The sequence below is a fragment of the Tachyglossus aculeatus genome, chromosome 14 (genome assembly GCF_015852505.1).
Source record: "Tachyglossus aculeatus isolate mTacAcu1 chromosome 14, mTacAcu1.pri, whole genome shotgun sequence".
Lineage (NCBI taxonomy): Eukaryota > Metazoa > Chordata > Mammalia > Monotremata > Tachyglossidae > Tachyglossus > Tachyglossus aculeatus.
The window spans coordinates 24089002-24111707 of NC_052079.1; the positions used below are offsets into that span (position 1 = coordinate 24089002).

General features: G+C 40.6%; 1 protein-coding gene across 7 annotated transcripts in view; it reads right to left on the reverse strand.

Moving 5' to 3' along the window:
* Positions 1 to 11002: 11002 nt before the first annotated feature.
* The window catches only part of KCNC2 (potassium voltage-gated channel subfamily C member 2), a 222411-nt gene continuing 210707 nt past the window's right edge, over positions 11003 to 22706 (reverse strand). For 4 of the 7 annotated variants that reach the window (XM_038756966.1, XM_038756965.1, XM_038756968.1 and 1 more), the window contains one exon: positions 11003 to 12055. In XM_038756966.1, coding sequence (XP_038612894.1) covers positions 11946 to 12055 — 110 coding nt within the window. In that variant the 3' untranslated portion in view covers positions 11003 to 11945. Of the gene's footprint in view, positions 12056 to 12994; positions 13090 to 13170; positions 13856 to 22706 lie in introns of those variants that run through there. The other 3 variants (XM_038756969.1, XM_038756967.1, XM_038756970.1) reach the window with 2 other exon arrangements.

The window sequence follows — 22706 nt, forward strand, 5'->3', positions numbered from 1 at the left end:
GTTGACACAAAAGGGAAACAGTGCACACAGTAAGCACTCAATAAATACGATTGAATGAATGAATGAATGAACCTGCCTTTGGCCTGGCATGGTCTCTTTCTTTATATCTAACTGACAATTCCTCTCCCCTTCAAACGCTTATTGAAGGCATACTTTTTCCAAGAGGCATTTCCTGACTAACCTCTCATTTCCTCTTCTTCCACACCCTTCTGTGGCCCCCTGATTTGCTCACTATATTCATCCCTCCCTCAGCCTCATAGAACTTGTGTATATATCCATAATTTATTTATTTATATTGATGTCTGTCTCTCCCTCTGGACGGTAGCTTGTTGTGGGCAGAGAACGTGTCTACCAACTCTGTTATATTATTATAATGTACTCTCCCAAGTACCTAGGACAGTGTTCTGCACACACAAGTGCCCAATAATTATTCATTCATTCATTCAATCGTATTTATTGAGCGCTTACTGTGTGCAGAGCACTGTACTAAGCGCTTGGGATGATTGATAGACTGATTAACAGCAGAGTGAACTAAAGACTGGAATGAGGAGAGACAGGAGACAAAGAGGTCAGCGACGAGGCTGATGTAGCAGTTATGTTGGGAAATGATAAGTAATTGGATCAGTGTGATAGCAGTTTGGATTTCTTTGTTATTTGCTAAACTGTGTGCTAGGTACTGTGCTAGGCACTGGAGTATATACAAGCTAATTGGGTTGGACATAGTCCATGACCTCCTTGGGGCTCACAGTATTAATCCTCATTTTACAGATGAACTAACTGAGTCATGGAGAAGTAAAGTGAGTAGCCCAGTGTCACACAGCAGGCAAGTGGTGAAGCTAGGGCTATAACCCAGGTCCTTCTGACCCCCAGGCCCGTGGTCTATCCACTATGTCGTGATGCTTCTCTTATGAATGGATGGAGTGGAAAGGGTGATTATACTTGGAATGAAATGTGGCATTTGAGAATAGGCAACCATACACAGCCTCAGCTCCATAAGAATGAAGTCATAAGCTTGGCCTCCATGGCACAAGCATTCAGGAAGCTAGTCATGAAGAAGGGGAGCCAGTCTACTCCTTTACTCAGGAAATGGGCTCAGGCCAGGAAGGGAAAGAGCTTCCTAATATTAAACACAAGGCCCAAGAGCAGCCCCCATGCTGGGAGCCAGGTGCCACCTACATTGACAGCATCTGCTAGTGGGCTATGGACCAGACAGAAAAGTCACAGGGCTTGGATGAATTCAGTGGCTGTGCCAAGCACAGCAAAGGTTTATCATGGTTCTCTGGACAAGTCAGGTTTGGGAGCAGCCAAATTCAGAGGCAGGGACAAGGGCAACAGAGGAAGAGGAAGAAAACCACTCAATGTAAAATTAGTTCTCTCTCCCTCCTCTCTTTCCCTCTCCCTTTTTCTTTTCTCTTCCTCTCTCCTTTTCTATGAAAAACCAGTTTTGCCAATCCCCCAGTCTTCTCCTCACCATGCATCACCTATTGGCACTAATATGTGCAGAGGATTTCCTTTGAATCAGCCTCCCAGAATATGTCCCTCGGACAGTCCCTTTCCCACCTGGAATGGCAGCTCTTGAGAGGTGGAGGGAAACTCTCCAAAGCACTTAGTGCAGTAGTATGCACATAGTAAGTGCTCAATAAATACCATTGATGGACTGGCTGGTTGAAGGAGTGGCCAGTGGCAGGGAAACAGCTGTCAGGAGAGCTGAAGAACACATGGAAGCATCCTTGGGGGTGGGGAGAAGGGGGAGAGTCTCTCACTTTGGCTGGATAGAGACATATTAGGGAATTAGGGGCTGTTTTTTCAGCCACATGTTTCTATGGCAATAGAGCATGATGTGATGGTTAAGGGAATGCCTGTTCCTAGTGGTGTGCACTGTACTCCTCCTTTGCAAAGAACCTGAGCCCAATGGTTGGCATAAGAACATCCTTAATTGCTACATTCTCCCTTTCCTTCCAGGGCATCCTGAAGGCAGTCACTCCATCAGTTAACCCACCAGTGACAGGCTTGCTGCAGACTGACCCTTGGTCTGACCCTTCCATGACAGGTGACATGTAATGGATTTTTCTGATGCTTCCTTTTATTCCAAAGAAATAGGGCATGGAGAAACAGGCAACTACAAAAGTGGCAGGGTGTACCATCACTACTCTATAGGCACACTTCACTGATCCTTGTGCAGAACCCCTATCACTTGGTTTCAAACAGTTTTAATTAGAAGTTTGCAGTGCAAGCTTACTTCTGTGACTCCTGACTCAGCAACTTGTTCTTTTCTGGTGGTCCCAATGGCTGACTTTTGCTCATCTTGCAGGCTTGGCTTTTGATCTGGCCTCTCACCATTGTGCAACCCTGACTTTTCACCTTACATTCTTCTATGCAAACTTGGCCTTCCGTATTATAGCCTAAAGTTGACCTAGCATTCTGCCTTATATTCTTTAGCCTTACTGGGTTCATGCAGGGTCCAGCACCTATAGTTTCTAGCTCTCTTCTTTTCCCTTTCCCACAGATGTCCAGAAGAATGATTTGCTGTATGACCTTGGATGAGTCACTTAACTTCTCTGGGCCTCAGTTACCTCAACTGTAAAATAGGGATTAAGAGTATGAGCCCCATGAGGGACAGGGACTGTGTCCATCCTGATCAACCTGTATCTGTTCCAGTGCTTAGAACCGTGCTCAGTGCATAGCAAGTACATGGTAGAAATTGTTATTATTATCATTGTTATCAATTGCGAACAATGCTGAAACAATTGTGTTCAAAGCTGAAATGGTTGCATTCCAAAATTTGTCATTTATGTTAATTTGATTCACATTTCATGACTCACCCTTCTATAGGAATCTTTTGTAAGCACCCTGAGGAGCTGCAAGGTTTTAACCACACATCCTCTGCTTTACTGAAAGTAGATTTTTGCTCTTTCAGTCATTCTCATGAAATAAGATCTGGTGTCTACAGTGGTAAGCAATGACCACAGATTTAATGGTTCCTTGGTAGAAATGATTTCATAGACACCTATTTACCTCTCATTGAAAGTGAAAAATGTGTTTCAGTACTAAACTTTCAATAGTGGGGCATTTGCAGAAGTATGAGTACAGTTTCCAAATCCCCAGACATGTAGTTTTGACGGAAAAAGGTAAAATAGCCCCAATAATTTCAAATACCACAAAGGAAATATTTTAATATTCTAATAGTACTATGCACTTCTGTTATGGACAGTGTTCACCTCAGCCCTCCTCCTGGCTGAAAGAGCCCGGGAACCTTTGAGGGAGGGCTTGGATGCCTGATATTTTCATCAGGGTTCTAAGCTCTGCAGTGTTTCTCTTCCAGGAGTGGGTGAGAATTGAGGGCTTTAGCCCAGCAAAACCCAATTCTTCATGCTTTTTGGTGCCTTGGCTTTCACATAAGCACCTCAAACAACAAGAAGCTAATTGGGGGTTGGGCCAGTCTCCCTCCTTCCTGAGTTTAGCAGCAGCAAGCTCAGAGAAGTTTCACTCCCCTACCACACCTCACAGATTCTCAGGCAAACATGGCCCTCTGGCTCCCAGGAGCTACTTGGGATCTTCTTCCAAATGCAGATTGGGAGATTAGAGTGTTAACTCAGTCTTTAATAGAAAAATGGAAAGAATCTTTAATAAATCGATTAGGTAACAATTATATAAAGATTCCAATCCACAAATGATCCCTTTCCTCTGAACATTCTCTTCTCCAGGATGAACCCCTTCTGGTTCCCTTCAGGGACCCTAGTGTATGTTCTCTATCAATCTATCAGTGGTATTTACTTTTTATGACACTTGTTAAGCAATTACTTTGTGCCAAGCACTGTACTAAGCTTTGGGGTAAATACAAGATAATCAAGTTGGACACAGTCCCTATTGCATACAGGGCTTACAGTTTAAGTAGGAGAGAGTAGGGTTTAATCCCCATTTTACAGATGAGGAAACTGAGGCAGGGAGTGGTTCAGTAAACTTATCCAAGGTCACATAGCAGACAAGTGGTAGAGATGGGATTAGAACTCAGGTCTTCTGACTCCCAGCCTGAACACTTTCCACTAGGCCACACTGCTGCTTATTGTGTGCACAGCACTATACTAAGCACACATTCCCTATCCACAGGCAGCTTACAGTATAGAGGAGATAGGCATTAAACTAAATTATGGGTATGTGTATACATGCTTTAAGGCTTAGGGTGGGGTGAATATGAAGGGCTTAAAGGGTACAAACCCATTCTCCCGGTCCATTCCCCCAGCCTCTCTCAGAAAACCTCAGGTTTCAGATCCGGCCACTGTTCAGATCCGGCCACTCCAGTTCCCTTCCTTAGTATCTTTGGATGTCTGAGTGCCTGCTGATCCATGTGATTTTTTTCCCCCATTCAGAGGTGGGAGCCTTGCTCCTTGGGTAGTCTAGCCTCTGGATCACAAGGACAAGAAACTTGGGTGCTGCATCTGGTTTCCCAGGATCGCTCAGACTCAACTCTAACTTAAAATGACTTTAATCCAATTTATCAGTCTTCTCCCTGTTTTGTCAATCCTGTCATTTAGTTCGCTGTGTTCCTGGCGAAGCCATCAGTAAGTACTTGGTGCTTCATGAGACTAGCTTTCTCTTTGAAAGGAGGGCCCACAAGGGTGAGTTGGTACCTTGGCAATTTCTGAGATTTTCCCCACATATATCTAAGGTGTGGAATTAGCATGAGTGATCATTACAAATTCTGGTACTCATGGGATGAACATTATAGAATTATGTCCAATAAGGTGAAGGGTTTGCATTGAATCTGTCCAATAATGTGGTTATAATGGATCTGAAGATTATAACAGTGACTTATTGCAGACACAGTATAAAAATTAATGAGTACATTTTCACTATTCACTTTACATCCTGCCAAAAATTTTTATCTACTTTCCAAAGTTTTGTGTAGTTTTTCTACCCGAGCTTTACCGCCATGTTTTTTAGAGTTAATTGACTTTTATGATCTGAAAATACTTCTTTGAAAGACTCAATTGTTCATTTCTGAGAGAAATGATTCAGTCTACTGTATGACATAATTTGAAATTACAGTAACTGAAGAGTGTGCTAAGTGATTACAGTTCTTTTGAGGTAATTCCCATATAACTGAAAAGATTTGTTTTAAATCCCTCAGTGTCATAGCTGCCACACATATTAACTTTATGAAAGGCAGGCTCAATACATTGTCAGTTAAGAAAGAAAATAATGTGTTCCCACATTTTATGTCTTGAGCTCAACCGTAGCAGACAATTGTCTACAATCAAGTTAGGTAGAGGGAGGGTATAATCTGAAATAACACTTCATTTTTTCATGGTTTTTGCTAAATGCTTACTATGTTAAATGCTTACCATTTTAAGTGCTGGAGTATATACAAACTAATCAGGTTGGGCACAGTCCATATCTCACATGGGGCACACAGTATTAATCTCCATTTTACAGATGAGGTAACTGAAGCACAGTGAAGTTAAATGATCACACAGCAGACAAGTGGTGGAGCCAGGATTAGAACCCAAGTCCTTCTGACTCCCAGGCCCTTGCTCTATCCACTAGACCACTCTATACTAGACCATTATAACCAATATTGCCATTATTACCAGTATTATCCCCATCTCAGGGTCACACCTGAAGAGTTTCCAGTACTCTACCAGTCTCAACTATGAGAGGGAGAGTCATGAGGCATTCCCATTCCTGTATTCGGACTGAATACCAACTTGGGACTGATCATCCTATGGTATGAAATTCTCAATGCCTCTGGGTTGAGGGCTTAAATAGTGTCAGAAATCTCATTGCCTCTAGGTTGAGGGCTTAAGAGAAACAGGATCCAATGTACTTAATGTTTTTCTATATGTTAATGAAAGTTTTCTTACTGTGATGCTGAATATTGTGGTTTATTCCATCGGTAGGTAAAGCTGAATCACGAACTCCCCCCACCCTCATCCCTAATTGACTCTACTGGGGTGTAACAACATGCCATTATTCATTTCTGCATCAATCAAGATGCAGTTTAACTGTATCTGTAACTGTAGCAGTGTGGCTTAGTGGAAAGCATGAGCCTGGGAGTCAGAAAATCTGGGTTCTAAACCTGGTACTGCCACTGGCTCTGCCACTTGTCTTCTGTGTGACCTTGGGCAAGTCATTTAATTTCTCTGTGGGTCAGTTACTTCATCTGTAAAATCAATCAATAGTATTTATTGAGTGCTTACTATGTGCAGAACACTGTACTAAGCACTTGGGAGAGCCTGTAACATTGATGCTATCTTAGAATCATCTCATTCAACCCGCCTATTCAATCTATCACTCAATCCTGTCGGTTCAACCTTTACAGCTTCACTAAAATCCATCCTTTCTTTTCCATCCAAACTCCTACCATGTTAATCCTATCCCACCTTGATTACTGTACCAGCCTCCTTGCTGACCTTCCTCACTCATGTCTCTCCCCATTCCAGTCCATACTTCACTCTCCTGCCCAGATCATTTTTCTACAAAGAAGGTGCAGTCTATGTTTCCCCACTCCTCCAAAACCTCAAGTGCTTACTCATTGAACAGAAACTCCTTACCACCAGCTATAAAGCACTCAATCACCTTGCTCCTTCTTACCTCACCTCATTACTCTACTAAGACAATCCAGCCCACACATTTCACTCCTCTAATGCCAACCTACTCATTGTTTCTTGGTCTCATCTATCTTGCCACTGACTTCTCACCAACTCTTGCCTCTGGACTGAAACATCCTCCCTTTTCATATCTGACAATTACTCTCCCCATCTTCGAAGCCTCATTGAAGGCACATCTCCTCCAAGAGGCCTCCCCTGACTAATTCCTCATTCCCTCTTTTCTCACTCCTTTTTGAGTTGCCCTGAATTTCTCCCTTTTTTCATGCCCCCCCACCGCAGCCCCACAGCAGTTATTTACTTATCTGTAATGTATTTATTTATATTAATATCTGTCTCCCCCCTAGACTGGAAGCGTATTGTGAGAAGGGAATGTGTCAGTTATATTGTTGTGATGTACTCTCCCAATCACTTAGTAGCAGTCCCTGAACCCAATAAGTGCTCAGTAAATGTCAGTCAGTGAGTTGATTGTATTTATTGAGCATTTATTGTGTGCGGATCACTGTACTTAGTTGCTTGGGAGAGTACAACAAAACAATATAACTGACCTGTTCCCTGTCCACACTGAGTGCACAATATAGAGGGGGAGACAAACAGTAATATAAATAAATAAATTACAGATATGTACAAAAATGCTGTAGGGCTGAGGGGGAGTGATGCAGAAGGGAGTTTAAGAAAAGGAAAAGAGGGCTTCGTCAGTGAAGGCCTTTTGGAGGAGATGTGCCTTCAGTAAGACTTTGAAGGCAGGGAGATTAATTGTTTGTCAGAAATGAGGAGGGAGAGTGTTCCAGGCCAGAGGCAGGATGTGGGTGAAAAGTTGGTGGTGGGATAGATGAGATGGAGGTACAGTGAGAAGGTTAGCTTTAGAGGAGTGAAGTGTGTGGGCTGGGTTGAAGTAGGAGATGGATTGATTGTTTGATTGACAACAGACATGTTCCCTGTCTATAAGGAGCTGACAGTTTAGAGGACTGCAAAATAGGGAGTGAATCCTCCTAGTTAGACTGTGAGCTCCATGTTGGAGAGGGACTAAGTCCATCATGACTATCTTGTATCTATCCCAGTAATTAGATGAGGACTTGGCACCTAGTGAGTGCGTAATCAATACCATAAAACAACCAAAAACTTGCAGAGTCAACCAATGAACAGCTACACCAACAAAATTGCAGCTGCTACTCAAAACAATTGGCTGATGGGTATATGGCCCAGTTTGGCATCATGTTTCAGTTACTTCAGATGTAAATAGGTTCTATAGGCACAAAACTTTATATGCACTTGGGAATGTGTTGCACCTCAGGCAGGGTTGATACAGTGTGAGTGATTCCGAATAAACCACTGGCACTGTAATCAATTCTTCCATGCAGTTTCCAGGTTCCCAAGCCTAAAGTCCCAGGGTCAGAGTTCATCAATTGATTTAGGTTTATGTCTGCCCCCTCCACCCACACCACTTCACCTCTCCTGGAACTCCTTCTGCCTCCTTTCTGTCCCCTGGAGGGACAACAGTAACAGATCCTGGAGGATGGAGAGGGCAATGTTTCAAGTGGGCACGATCCCTCCCGAGGAGCCTGGACAGAGCCATGACAGTTTTTCCTCCAGTTCCTCTCTGGTGTGGCTGTGGTGACCTGGACAGGGAGATTGTGACATGGGTGTGGCAGTAGTGGCAGCAGCTGTAGCAGCTCTCTGGGTCTGGCCAGGAGAGTCCTGCTCCCACTCCTCCTGCAGTGGTCTCTGTCACGCTGTGTCACGCTCCCTGAGGAACCAGGGTGCCTGCAACTTTGTTTTGTCATCCTGTTCCTGCTCTCTGTTTAGGGCAATGGCGGCAATCCACATTGGAGTCAGCTCCAAGGGAAAGTGCATGCCAGAGAGTTTATCCCCTTTGCTTCTGCCACAGGGGTCAGCTTCGGGGAAGAGGTCTTATAGCCAGGCACACGCCCCTTTGTCCCCTCTTCATCCCCACAGTTCACTCCTTTTCCTGCACAGACTCTGTCCCACCTTCCATGGGAGTCAGCTCTGGAAGAAAGTTTTCCCTCCCTCTTCCTCAGCACTGCCTCTGGCCACAAGATTGTGTGACTTTGAAATTTAAACCATGAAGACAACTAATCAGGAGATGATATAAACCACTCATTTATTGGATCTTCTTGAAAGACTTCATCTGGTTAATGCATCCAGTGCAAAGTGCAACAATTTGTTATGGAATCCTCCCGGGTTATGTGCCATGTTCTCAAATACGTAGCACCTGCATCTTTCAAATCTGTCACACCACAGCTCTTCCAATTTTCAAAACCCTGTGAAAACCCAACCTTCTTCAGCTTTACCCTGATTAATTTTTCTCCCAAGCTCAGATCTTCCTTACTATCAGCTAAGCATTTTTGCACTCACTATTTCTGATTACACTTTTGAAAATACCATTTTGCATATTCTACTAGTTGATCACTCCCACCTCCCATTTGTAAAATATTTCACGTACATCTCCCCCACTAGATTGTCCACTCTTTTTAAATAATTCATATCTTCTTGCTCTTAAATTGTTCTCCCAAGCAGTTTGTTCTGCACACACTCGGCACTCAGTAAATACTTTGTAATGATAAACTGATTAACTCATTAATAAAGCACAATTTACTAGGAATAGAATATGGATGGATAGAAATATATCAACCCCAACACTGATAGTTTATCACTAATAATCCTACCCCCAGCTCCCCAGCACTTATGTATATATCCTTAATACTTTGCCATATCCTCTATCTGTACTCTCCCCAAAATTTAATAGTGTGTTCTGCACACAGTAAGCTTTGACACTCCCCTTCTGCATTGCTAGAAATGATAGTAATTGCTAAATAGGACTGAAATTTAGAATTAGTAGTAATAGTAGTGGTAGTAGTAGGAATGGTAGTAGTAATCACATTTATTAAGCACTTACTGTGAGCAGAGCACTGTATTAAGCATTAGAAAAGAATATTTGGCACAGCCCCTGGCCCTCAAGGGGCTCAAGGGGCTAAGAATAGTGGTTTTATTTTACGCTACTAGGAATCAATGCTTCAAGGCACATGAAAGATTTTCCGGTGTCACTGGCTTGTAATTTGGACTTTTTACATATTCATTGTCTCTTTTCAAAACCATCCCTCTTTGCCATTTCCTTTGTGGGTGCAGCATGATTTACTTTGATGATAAAATGAAAGCCTTTGCCTTTCATCAAGTGTTATTCAGTTATGACTTTAATTCTTATCTTATTAAATTTTGATAGGAATAATTTTTCACCAAAAGCATTTCTCCTACTGCATTATATTGACCATACACACTAACACCAGCCTTAAAATCAATTTAAATAGTAAATGACATTTGTACAGTTTCCCTTTCTGAGCCACCTGATTCTCTTTTCAACCATCACTAGTTTCATTCAGAAAGTTCATTAAGAAAGTTCACTAGTTTCATTCATTCTTGGCATATTGCTGGATTTTTATTCTCTTTAAACCACTGACAGGAACTAATTTCAATTTATATGGCTCACACTATTACCAATACTTGCAGGTATTTTAGCTAGACAGTTTGTATGAAAATTACCAAGCATGTCTGCAAAAACAGATACAGAATGCCAAGAATATGCTCTGTCCACAGCCTCTAGTGAATAGGTAGTTCATAAGAAACAGCTGTGATTTTAGGAGAAGACAATGAGACCCATCTTTGGAGAATACAATGTTTTTCTGCAAAAGCTCTAGATATTCACTAACAAAATAATTTAGAGTAGGTGATTGTGGCTGGCAAAATCATAGCATCTATAAGCGCATAGTACAGTGCTTTGCACACAGTAAGCACTTAATAAATACAACTGAAGGAATGAATGGTTTCACCCCATCTTGTTTCACTTTGCTTCCACCTTTTTCTCAAATTATTTGTTTTTGCTCATTTTCCAAGCAAAAACCTGCCTGACTTTGTGTTAGATTCCTGTTCTCCTTTACCTTTACCCCACTGGAAGAAAAAAATAAATATGAGGGAGAAATTAAGATAGAGCCATTGGAGGTTAAATAATTCATTTCAATTTGATATACTTGCCAGTGTAGTCATAGTAAGGAGGATAGTTTAGCCACTCCAAGGAAAGACAACTTTACCATTTTTCATCTCATCAACTTTGAAATATTGGGAGAGAAGCCTAGAACTATAATAGAATTGGATGTCAAACTGCAAGGGCCATGAAGATGAGGGAGCAGATTAATTGTGACATAAATCTAATTTTGACTCAAAATTTTCTCATTCATTCCTTCTTCACCTTCACACACACAAACCCACACATGCACATACCCATTTTATATACTACAGCACATGAAACAAGACCATCATATAATAGTCAAATTCGCAAAAGGACACATCAAAGAAAACAAGATAGGATTCAAATTTCTTCCCAGCATGTTTGCCTTTTATTCTTCTTTACGGCTTATTACATTTTAATTGGTTTCCACTAGGAATGTGCATGCATCTTGAAATACTCAAGAAAGTACCACAGTACAGAGTTTCATAATTGTGATATGCTCTATAACCAATATCCTTGGGTAGCTAGCAGATTCTGGAGATGTTGGGTAAACAAGATGAAGTATCTGTATCACAGTTTCTACTACAAAGCTTCAAAGACATGTCATAGACCTGATTCATTTACCACAAAGTTCACAAATAACTGCTTGAATAATATCTCTCTTATTCAAAATATACATTTTAAGGATATCATTTGAATACGTAGGCCACCATTTGCTGATGTTGTGTCTTTGATAATTTTAATAAAAAAATATTCCTACTGTCAGAATTTCCTTTTTGCATTTGTAATTTGCAGTAACAATGGAAAAGACTACTATAAACAATTTTAGGTGCAATTGTTCACATTTTTTTAAAACATGAAGTGAGTAATTCAAAATGCATTTTTATAAGCAGATACTAGAAATCATAAAACAACTGGCAATATGCTGCCATAATGACTTGAAAGGGTTCATTAAGACATTTGCAAAAAATATGGTAGCAATGAAGTAAATCAAGACAACTGACATTACGTTAACACCACTGTATGTGCCTTTGAATGATTTTCAGCACAGCTTTCTAGGGGACTGTGAAGAATAGTACACAAGAGGCATAGGGTTTTGCATGGAGCCTCAGAAATAGGGGCTGTGGATTCAGGTTCTCTTGATGTGAGCTGGCCAAAGCCGACAGCCATGCACATACTTTTTTTTTTACAATACTAATGGCTAGTTGACTGACAGACCACTTGCACTTGGGAACATTCTGTTAGTTCTGTGTGCATTCCTCAAAAAAATGTCACTCGGTGGGAAGAAGCAGGATCTCTCCAGGGCGGACCAAAGTTAATCAGGGCACATTTAGCAGCAGAAGTCTCTTTCCAGTACAGTTCTGTGTATGGCTAAATTCCATTGTCCCTCTTTCAGCAGTCAAAAATCCATGATAAATTCTGTACCACACTGCAGTTAATAACAGCAGCATCAAACAGTATATTAATTCCTTTGCTATACATCTATTTGCAATTATACCTCTATCATTGATGTTAGCAAAATATACTAATGAACACCTGTAAATATCAGATCCATATCTTTTGCTAAATACATCACTGTACAGTAACTCTGACATGCAGGTCATGCTCTAGACAGTAGTTCATGTAACACATGGTACGTGGTCAATAATAGAAGTTTTGCCTTTTTTCCTGTTATTTTTTCTTTTTATTATGTATTTGAGTCTGTTATGGTTTGGTTTGTTTTCTTCACCAGCCAAATCCCCAGATCTGTTATTTCTATTGCAGTCATACCTCGCAGACTGAATTCAACTCCCTAGGGTCTTAGTTGCTATAGAATAATGAGTACTGGTTGATAGGTAGTGGAGTTGATATTGCAGCAGGCAATGAATTGCAATGCTAAAACTGCTGCTAAGTCCTGCTCATCAGATGTGTTCACAGTATCCACATTAGGTTGTGTAGAGGATATTGTTAATGTATACACTTGAGGAATAGAGTTCAAAGCAAAAAGAGAGAGAAGGAGAAACCTCTTAAGAGGTCAATCCTAAAAAATGGGAACCTTTTCGAGGCATCTCTATGCTTTATGGAGACAGACGGAGAGTACAGTTGATACAAGTAGCTAGACAGACAACAGAAACAACACTCAGGACAAAGCACCTGATAAAATACTGTCTGAAAAAAGTCATAAACTTGTGAGTCAGAGGTTTAAGGATGGTCAAAAAAATCCTTCTCAAAGCCTCCGCCTTCTCTTTAGGTTCCAAAATGAGTATGAGTCTTCGTTGCTACTTGACCCTGTACTTCTGAAAATTTTGAAGAACCCTGGTATAGAAAGATGACTAAGGTACCAAGGAGTACTTCCTGGCTAAAGATTGCAAGCCTGGATGGCATTTACCTTTCTCTCATGTTTTGTGCCTTCCCCAAGCCATTAAGAAAGAGATCTGGCCTCTGCTTGCGTGTAACCAGTAATGACAACCTCTTTGCAGTTATCTGTGTGCAAACAACCAGAGACATTCAGAACTCCAAGACAACATTTTAGAAGAGTTAATCAATAACAAAATAAAACCCGATACAACAAATATTTCTTCTAAAGTAAAGGGGAAATCCCCTGACAATCCTACATGCACAACAGTTGATGAGTGCTTTCATGTCAGCAGGATGACTCAACACAAGGACACACACCTCAGGAGATGGAGACAGATGATCCATGCACATGATCTGACCAAAAACTATATGATCAACACTGAATTCCAGACACCTTCAGAATGGATTAGAGAGTCACAAGGAATGAAGGTCCAATGGAGAGGTTGTCATTTGGAAGCACACTGTTTTAAAAATATCTTCCTGAAAATATATTTATTGAATATACTGACCCATAAAATTCACTTTCTGCTTATTGCCAGAGTAGCACAGGTCAATTTGTACTAGGAGGAGAAGCACTACTTTAAGTAATCTTAAAAGCCAAGATAAGAAAAATCTATTGCTACTCTAGTGGCATTTTTAATTAAGACAGTTATTTCATGCAGGATTTACGCTGCATTAATTGTTCCTACAGTTAATATTATACTTAATTATTTCCATTATGTGGTTGGCAATTTAGCATATTAATACAGTTTGATTTACAAGATAGATGGGATGGGAGATAGAGAGCGTTTCAGAGAACAAGGTGAGCTGTAGGGTGATGTTACAGGAGACGTTCTCAGGGAATTGTCTGCCAAGCCCACTATGTGGTTTAAGCTTCGAGATTTTTCATAACCTTTTATGAAAAAATGCACAGGCATAAGTTGAATTCAACCAGAAAATAGGCATAGATGAACAAAACAATTCAGGGCAATCAAATGTCCTATTCTGGTCTCAAAGAAGAAGTTTTTTTTTTTTTAATTTTTTGCTTTTTGCTTTTTTCATAAAGAACTTAATGCTGAGATAATTTGTTACTCTAAAAAAAATGAAGCTCACTGGAACTCTCATCCCAATAAAATTAAAATCATCACAAATTGGATTTGCTATATACTCTGCCTAGATTTTCCAGATCGTATATATTTTGTTAATACTATCAACGATATCAAATCAATGTTAAGAAAGTGCAAAAACAGTGTAATAAGTAGACTTTTTAAAGTACATTTGTTTGCTTAAAATCATTTTCTTGATAGATGCAGAAATGAAATTGCTAATATAAATGATCGCTTTTTCTTAGTACAGTCACTTGCCTATTTACCAAGTGTCAATATAAGCTTTAAAGATGTTTAGGTACAGAACACGTAATTTTATACTAAAGCTTTAATCTTCTTGTGTAATGGATCTAAAAGGAAGGTGAATTTTGAATACTAATAAGAGCATATGATGAAATTTTTCATTTGATGTACAAGTACCATATTCACCCTCCCCACTTGCCAATAAAACCATAAAAAACACGAAATCAACATTTTTATTTGGAGCCATAAGATAACAGGATAATGCTGCCTTTTCTATATGCCATGTGGGCTCAGATATATATAAACAGATATATTATGGATTTTGGAAAACGGACTCATTCTTATTTTCTCTTGATCCTCAACTTATTCACCCAATTTAAAGGAAGAGCAGACCCCCAGGAGTGACTTTTGGTAGAGTTATCTTATTGTAGTGTCTTTGTTTAGAGAGAACTGAAAGAATGGGGAAGTTAAAGAAGGACTCAAGACTCTGAACATTTTCCATGGTACTTGTTAAGCGCTTACTATGTGCCAGGCACTGTACTAAGTACTAGGGTAGATACAAGCTAATTAAGCATAGTCCATGTTCCACATGGGGCTCACAGTCCTAGTCCCATTTTACAGAGGAGGTAGCTGAGGCACTGAGAAATGATTTGCCCAAGGTCAAACAGCAGACAACCAGCAGAGCTGGGATTAGAATCTGGGTCCTCTGACTCCCAGACTCACACCTTTCCACTAGGTCATGCTGCTTCCTGATTTTGATTAGTGGTTAAAGAGACAGGATCATTTAAAGAGGAAGAGATGGAAAGAATCTAGGGGCTTATTCAAACAGCACAGATTTTCTGGTGTTTTTATGTTGAAATTCTACGACTGGGACAGTCAATGCTGCAGATATAGGAAAATTATGTGGGGATTTTACCATTGGAAAAGTTAATTATAGCAAAAATTCCCAAGTCACTCTATGCCACTCTCTATTTCCTCCCTTCGGTCCCCTATGACTGGATGCCAAATTCTGTGACATTCCCCAAACTGCAGTTTATTTTGGAGTTATCACTCCTGCATAAAATGTTGGGGAAGGGGCCATGGCCAGGAGAAAAATTCCCTGCATTTGCAGACAGTGATACAGAGGGTGATCTTCCCCAAAGCTGACTCTTGCTTTTCCACCTTAACAGATTTTGTAATATATTTTTCTGAGTTGTCAAATATGGTAGGAGATACATCTTTCATTCCACCTTATCTATGATAGATTTGCTTTAACTGTTAATGTTATTGTTACCGTAAAAGGTAACAATAGTTTACACCATAGTTGACAATTCAGGAAAATAAAAAATGTAATTCTACTCAAATTAGGAATATCAGTGAGTAGAAAACAGATGGAAAATAAAAATGTGCATATTCTTTGGCTTGAAGATGAGTATAGCCAATAAAATGCTTGTAATTATATATTGTTCTTGTTAATAAAAATTTTACTGTAAAACATTAAATGAAAGCATTATTACACACCAAGTTAGAGATTTGTAACCAAACATTACCCCAGTTTTGGTGTTGCTACTTCAGTTTTAAGAAGTTATTGAAGTTGGACTTTGATTTAGCTAAAGATTTGAAACGCTTTTAGAAGTAAACATTAGAGGTCTTCCCGGACTGAGCCTCCCTTTTCCTCTGCTCCTCCTCCCCTCCCCATCAACCCTACTACCTCCCTCTGTTCTACCCCCATTCTCGTCCCACAGCACTTGTGTATATATGCACATATTTATTATTCTATTTATTTTATTAATGATGTGCATATATCTATAATTTTATTTATTTATACTGATGCTATTTGATGCCTGTCTACTTGTTTTGCTTTGTTGTCTGTCTTCCCCCTTCTAGACTGTGAGGCAGTTGCTGGGTGGGGATAGTCTCTGTTGCTGAATTGTACTTTCCAAGTGCTTGTACAGTGCTCAGTTGTACAGTGCTTGGCACACAGTAAGCATTCAATAAATACAACTGAATGAATGAGTTAATGAAAGATTCAAGTTATTCATATTTACCTAGGTTTGTTCCCTTTCATTCCAAGATGTTTGCATATTTGAGGAAAAACTTTGTCTCAAATAAACCTCAAATTTAAATGTCTAAGAAATCTATTTTTGATTATTCTAATGGCTACCTTAGGCCTCTGTCCTGGGAAGACTGAAATAAGACATTTATAATTTTAAACTGAGGATAATTCATCATGCCTGAATTCTACATCTAAAGGATTTTTTTCTTGAGCATTAGGCTATTCAAGCTATAAGTTATAAAATATATTTCAGTTTGAGTTTAGATGAAAATCTACAGAAGACCTCAAAAGAAACCCAACAGTGCAATAGTGCAGTTTTTAGTCAGGCTAGGGAAAGCGGAGGTTAGGGATTTCTATTCAATACAGAACCAGTGGAAAGAGTATGGGTTTTGGAGTCAGAGGTCATGGGTTCAAATCCCAGCTCCACCAATTGTCAGCTGTGTGACTTTGGGCAAGTCACTTTACTTGTCTGTGCCTCAGTTACCTCATCTGTAAAATGGGGATTAAGACTATGAGCCCCCCCGTGGGACAACCTGATCACCTTGTAACCTTCCAGTGTTTAGAACAGTGCTTTGCACATAGTAAGCGCTTAATAAATGCCATCATTATTATTATTAACCAAAAAAGAAAATTATTTGAAAAGTGGAAAAGGCAACCTAAATAATACATAAAAGATAATTGATCCAAAGAATGAAGAAAACAGACAGAAGGAAGTGAAGGAAGAGAGGATAAACTGAAAAGAGAAGATAAACTCACACAAAACATCAGACTATTATAAATCAAGAATAGGGAGCTCAAGGACAAAGAAAAAAATTGAGCCAAATTTTAAGAGTAACTCCCTTTACAAAACCACAATTTTATTCCTACTTAAAATAATAATGGTTCCAACAGCCACAAAAATTGATTTTATCTTTAATCATTGTGCATCTATAATTTTTCACATCTAAAATTTGTAAGATGTCAAAATAAGTCTGGTTTGAGACTTTTGAATGTATTAATACTTATAAAGGTCAATATTCAATTAACAAATACATGAAACTATGTTTTATCCAGGAATAAAATCTTATATTAGCCCAGAAAAAGAGAAAAAATAATTTTACTTTAATTAATGACCATTATGCTAATTTTATTTCAAAATTCTTCTTAAGATGAATTAAGCTGTTACATTTATTTTTAAATATTAACAGAAAGTAACATTAATTAAAGGAAGCATTGAAAGACGTGTTTTAAGACAAGAATAGGGTGCAGAAAGAATAAAATATAAGTAGGGAGATATTGAGTGATGCTTCACATGGCAAAAACCATAGGAGGTGAATCTCATACCACTTACAGCAATACTATGTGAAAAGGCAAGGGGATAAAGGAGAATGAAGAAGAGAATGATACATTTTTGGATACATAGAAATCAAAGAGAACAGTGTATAAAAGAGATATGAGATTGATTTTTGGGAGGCTTATACATTGTATCACCCCAGTGCTTAGAACAGTGCTTGACATATAGTAAGCGCTTAGCAAATACCATCATCGTTATTAATATTATTATAAAATTACATAGGAGAAAGTAAGTATATTTATTTTCAGGCAGAGATTCTCTTTGTGCTGCTTTTTAAAATCATTATAATTAATATTAGATATTTAATATTGTAATTAGTCATTTTCTAATTTTGAATCCATCCATAAAATATGGCAAAAGTACAAATTCAACAAACAAAAAATCAATAACAAAAGAGAAAAGCTTCATTTACCAATCTAGGCAAAATGTTTACATTTTGATGAAAATTTCTACAGATGTGTTGTGGGGCAGTATCATACTTAGTCAGTCAATCAATGGATATTTATTGAGCTCTTACTTTATGCCAAAAACTGTGATAAGTATTTGGGAAAGTACAGAACAAAAATGTAAGATATTATTAATCAGTCAATCAGTGGGATTTATTGAGTACTTGCTGTGTGCACTGCACAATATTAAATACTTGGGAGAGTATAAGAGAACCGGTAGACACATTCACTGCCCATAAGAAGCTCACAATCAAAAGAGGGAGACAGACATTAATATCAACAAATAAGTTATAGATATATAACTAAGTGATTTGGGGTAAAGGAAAGTATTAAAGTGCTTAAGGGATTCACAGCTAAGTGCACAGTCAGTGCAGAGGGGAGGGATAGGGAAAATAAGGGCTTAGTCAGGGAATGCTTCTTGGAGGAGATATGATTTTAGGGTCCTATCTTGGTTTCACTGACACTGTCCTCTCTTGGTTCTCTTGGTTATTTTGGAGATTAGAAAGAAAGCTCAGGATTTGAATTCACTCCTTATGCTTGAGAAGTTAAGAACAGTTGGAAGCATGGAGGACAATTTTGGCCAGAAAGAAAAATGGGCAAAAAATCTGGGTTAGTACAGTGCTCTGAACACAGTAAGCACTCAGTAAGCCTTGGAACAGTCTTTCCACTACACAACTGTCATGGACCCATGGGGGACTCTGTGATTCAGGCCTATGTCATTTTCCCCTTGCCCCGCTTTGAGCACTGGCAACTTCCTCACCTCATCTGTAAATTGACCACCATGTTCAAGTTGGTATGATCTGGACAGCAGAGTGAAATATGGACTGGAATGGGGAGAGACAGGAAGCAGGGAGAGCAGCAAGGAGGTTGATACACTAATCAAAGTGGGATAGGATCAAGTCTTGGATTAACATGGTAGGGGTTTGAATAGAGAAGAAAGGGCAGGTTTTAGCGATGTTGTGAAAGTTGAACCTATAGGATTTGGTGACAGATTGAATATGTGGGTTGAAAGAGAGATGAGTGGAGGATAATATCAAGATTACGGGCTTGTGAGACAGGAAAGATGGTGATGCTGTTTTCAGTGACAGGAAAGTCAGGGGGAGGACAAGTTTGGGTGAGAAGATAAGGAGTTCTGCTTTGGCATGTTAAGTTTGAGGCGTTGGTGGGACATCCAAGTAGAGATGTCCTGAAAGCAATATAAGGAAATATGAGATTGCAGAGAAGGAGGGAGATCAGGACTGGAGATGTACATTTGGGAATCATCTGCATAGAGATGGTAGTTGAAGCCATGGGAACAAATGAGTTCTTCCAGGGAGTGGGTGTAGATGGAAAATATGAAAGGATTCAGAATTAAACCTTGAGGGACTCCTACACTTAGTTGGTGGGAGGCAGAGGAGGAGTCTGAAAAACGAGATTGAGAATGAGCAGCCAGAGTAATGGGAGGAGAATCAGAAGAGGAGAGTGTCAGTAAAGGTTCGATTCTTTTTCAAGGAGAAGGGGTTGGTCAGCAGTTTTGAAGGCAGTTGAGAGGTCGAGGGGGATTAGGGTGGAGTAGAGGCCATTGTATTTGGTAAGAAGGAGATCATTGGTTACCTTTGAGAGGGCAGTTTCTATTGAATGGAGCAGAAGTCAGAAAGGAGGTGGTCAAGGGGAGAATTAGAGGAGAGGAAGAAGAGAAAGCAGGGGTAGACAACTCACTCGAGTTTGAGAGGAATGCTAGGAGGGAGAAAGGGAGATAACTGGAGGGAGCTCTGGGGTCAAGGAGGAGGGATTTTTTAGGATAGAGAGACATGAGCATGTTTGAAAGCAATAGTGAAAAAGTCTTTGGAGAGCAAACAGTTGACGATGGTGGTCAGGGAGGGAAGCTGAGAGGGGGCATGTGCTTTGACAAGGTGTGAAGAGATGGAGATGGAGGTGCAGGGAAAATGGGTGGATTTTGAGAGAAAACAGGAGATCTCTTGAGATACTGCTGGGAAAGTTGGGAAAGTTGAAGAAAGGGCAGGAAGAGGAAGGGACTGGGGAGGAGCAGGGTAGATTTTAAGGACATGCCTGATGCTATCAATTTTCTCAATAAAGTATGTGGCCAAATCATTAGGGGATATAGGGGACAGGGGGTTAGAGGAGGGAGTTAAGCATCTGGAACAGCTGGCAAGCCAATGGACATGGAAGTCAATAAGAAGAGAGAAATAATTTTGCTGGGCAGAGCGGAAGACAGAGTTAAGGCACGCAATGATGAATTTGATATAAGTGGATGAAGCCGGCCTGTTAAGTGGATTTCCATCAAGAGCACTCTGCGGCTAAGCCCTGGAGTGAAAGAAGCAGTCTGTGGAGGTGATCCAGGGCTGTGGCTTAGTGGTACAAGGTCGATGAAAGGATAGGGAAGCAAGTTAGTTGAGTTCAGTAGAGAGGGTGGTGTTCAGGGTATCAATTTGATCACCAAGGAAAGGTTGTCTGTGTATGGCTACATGGGGCATGATGACTAGGGGTCAAAAGATCATAGGTCTCTGTAGGGGAACAAAGAAGCAGTGTGGCTCAGTGGAAAGAGCCCGGGCTTTGGGTTCAAATTACAGCTCTGCCAATTGTCAGCTGTGTGACCTCAGGCAAGTCACTTCACTTCTCTGGGCCTCAGTTTCTTCATCTGTAAAATGGGGATTAAGACTGTGAGCCCCACGTGAGACAACCTGATCACCTTGTAACCTCCCCAGTGCTTAGAACAGTGCTTTGCACATAGTAAGTGCTTAATAAATGCCATTGTTATTATTATTATTATATTTGTAGGAGAGAAGGCTGGTAAGGAAGTTGTGGTCAAGTAGAGGGATTTCAGAATTGATGAGGGTAGAGATTGCACAGTAATTAGAGATAATGAGATTGAGCATGTGTCCAAGTTGTTGATTGGGTTAGGTGGGGCAGAGCAGAGCAGGAGGTTAGTGGAGTTAAGTAGGCAAGCAGGGTAAGGATCATCAGGAACATCTATGTGGTTACTGAAGTCCCCAAGGATCAATGTACAGATGGAGAGAGCAGGAATGTGAGATAAGGATTAAAATGGTTCAAAATATTGCAGGTGGGGCCCGGGGAGGAGGGGCCTGAGGAGGTGGGGGGTAGTAGAAGACCATGACTATTATCTGGAGTGGGTGGTAGAGGAGGTTGCTATGGGCTTCAAAAGAAGGGAAAGAGAGGGATTGGAGGGAGTGGAATGAGGCAAAAATGGCACTGAGGACCAAGGATGAAACCTACTCATCCCTTTCCCAGTAAGTCTGGAGGAGTGATGAAGAGGAGGCCCCCCTCTAGAGAGAGCATCAGGGAAGAGAGTGTCATCTGGGGAGATCCAGGTTTTAGTGATGGCATAAGGGAAGCTTTCCCAAAATGGAACTGGGGTTTCATAGTCCACACTTGGATGAGGCGGGGAGGGGAGGTGCAGGGTGTAGGGATTCATTCATTCATTCATTCAATCAGATTTATTGAGCGCTTACTGTGTGTAGAGCACTGTACTAAGCGCTTGGGAAGTGCAAGTCGGCAACATATACAGTCCCTACGCAACAACGGGCTCACAGTCTAGAAGGGGGAGACAGACAACAAAACAAAACATGCAGACAGGTGTCAAAACCATCAGAATAAATAGAATTATAGCTATATGCAAATAATTAAAAGAGTAGTAAATATGTACAAGTAAAATAAATAGAGTAATAAAAATGTACAAATATATACAAGTGCTATAGGGTGGGTGGGTGATGGAATGGGGAGGAGGAGGAGAGGAAAAAGGGGGCTCAGTCTGGGAAGGCCTCCTGGAGGAGGTAAGCTCTCAGTAGGGCTTTGAAGGGAGGAATGGAGCTAGTTTGGTGATGTTTGGTGATAGGGATGGCACAAGGGGTGGGGAATGGTTGAATAGGAGTGAGGTGGTGGGACTGAGGTTGGGGAGGGGAATGAGGGGCAGCTCTGGGACAGGATAATAGGGGTAAGGGTGGGAAAGGAAGGAGGGGCAAGCGCAAGGGGTAGAGAGGGGTTGGATAGAGGGGCAGAACGGGGGTGCTGGGAAGGGAGAACAGAGATGAGCTGATTGGAGGGAGGGGATTGAGGAGATATGGTGAGGTCATAGCTAAGGTTGTAGGTGAGGTTATCAACAGCAATAACTGCTTAATCTGATCTGATTAATTTGCTGAATTTCATGCAGGTCCTTGGGTCCTTGAGTGTGAGGAAATGAATATTCCCTGGCCCACATCCTACCTCTGGCCTGGAATGCCTTCCCTCCACACATCTGCCAAACTAGCTGTCATCCTCCCTTCAAAGCCCTTTTGAGAGCTCACCTCCTCCAGGAGGCCTTCCCAGACTGAGCCCCCCTTATCCTCTCCTCCTCCTCCCCTCATTTCCCCCACTCCCTCCCTCTGCCGTACCCCTTCCCCCTCCCCACAGCACTTGTATATATTTGTGCATATGTCTATAATTCTATTTATTTTGATGGTATTGACACCTGTTTACTTGTTCTGTTTTGCTGTCTGTCTCTCCCTTCTAGACTGCAAGCCTGTTGTTCAGGTAGGACTGTCTCTATATGTTGCCGAATTGCACTTTCCAAGCGCTTAGTACAGTGCTCTGCATACAGTAAGCGC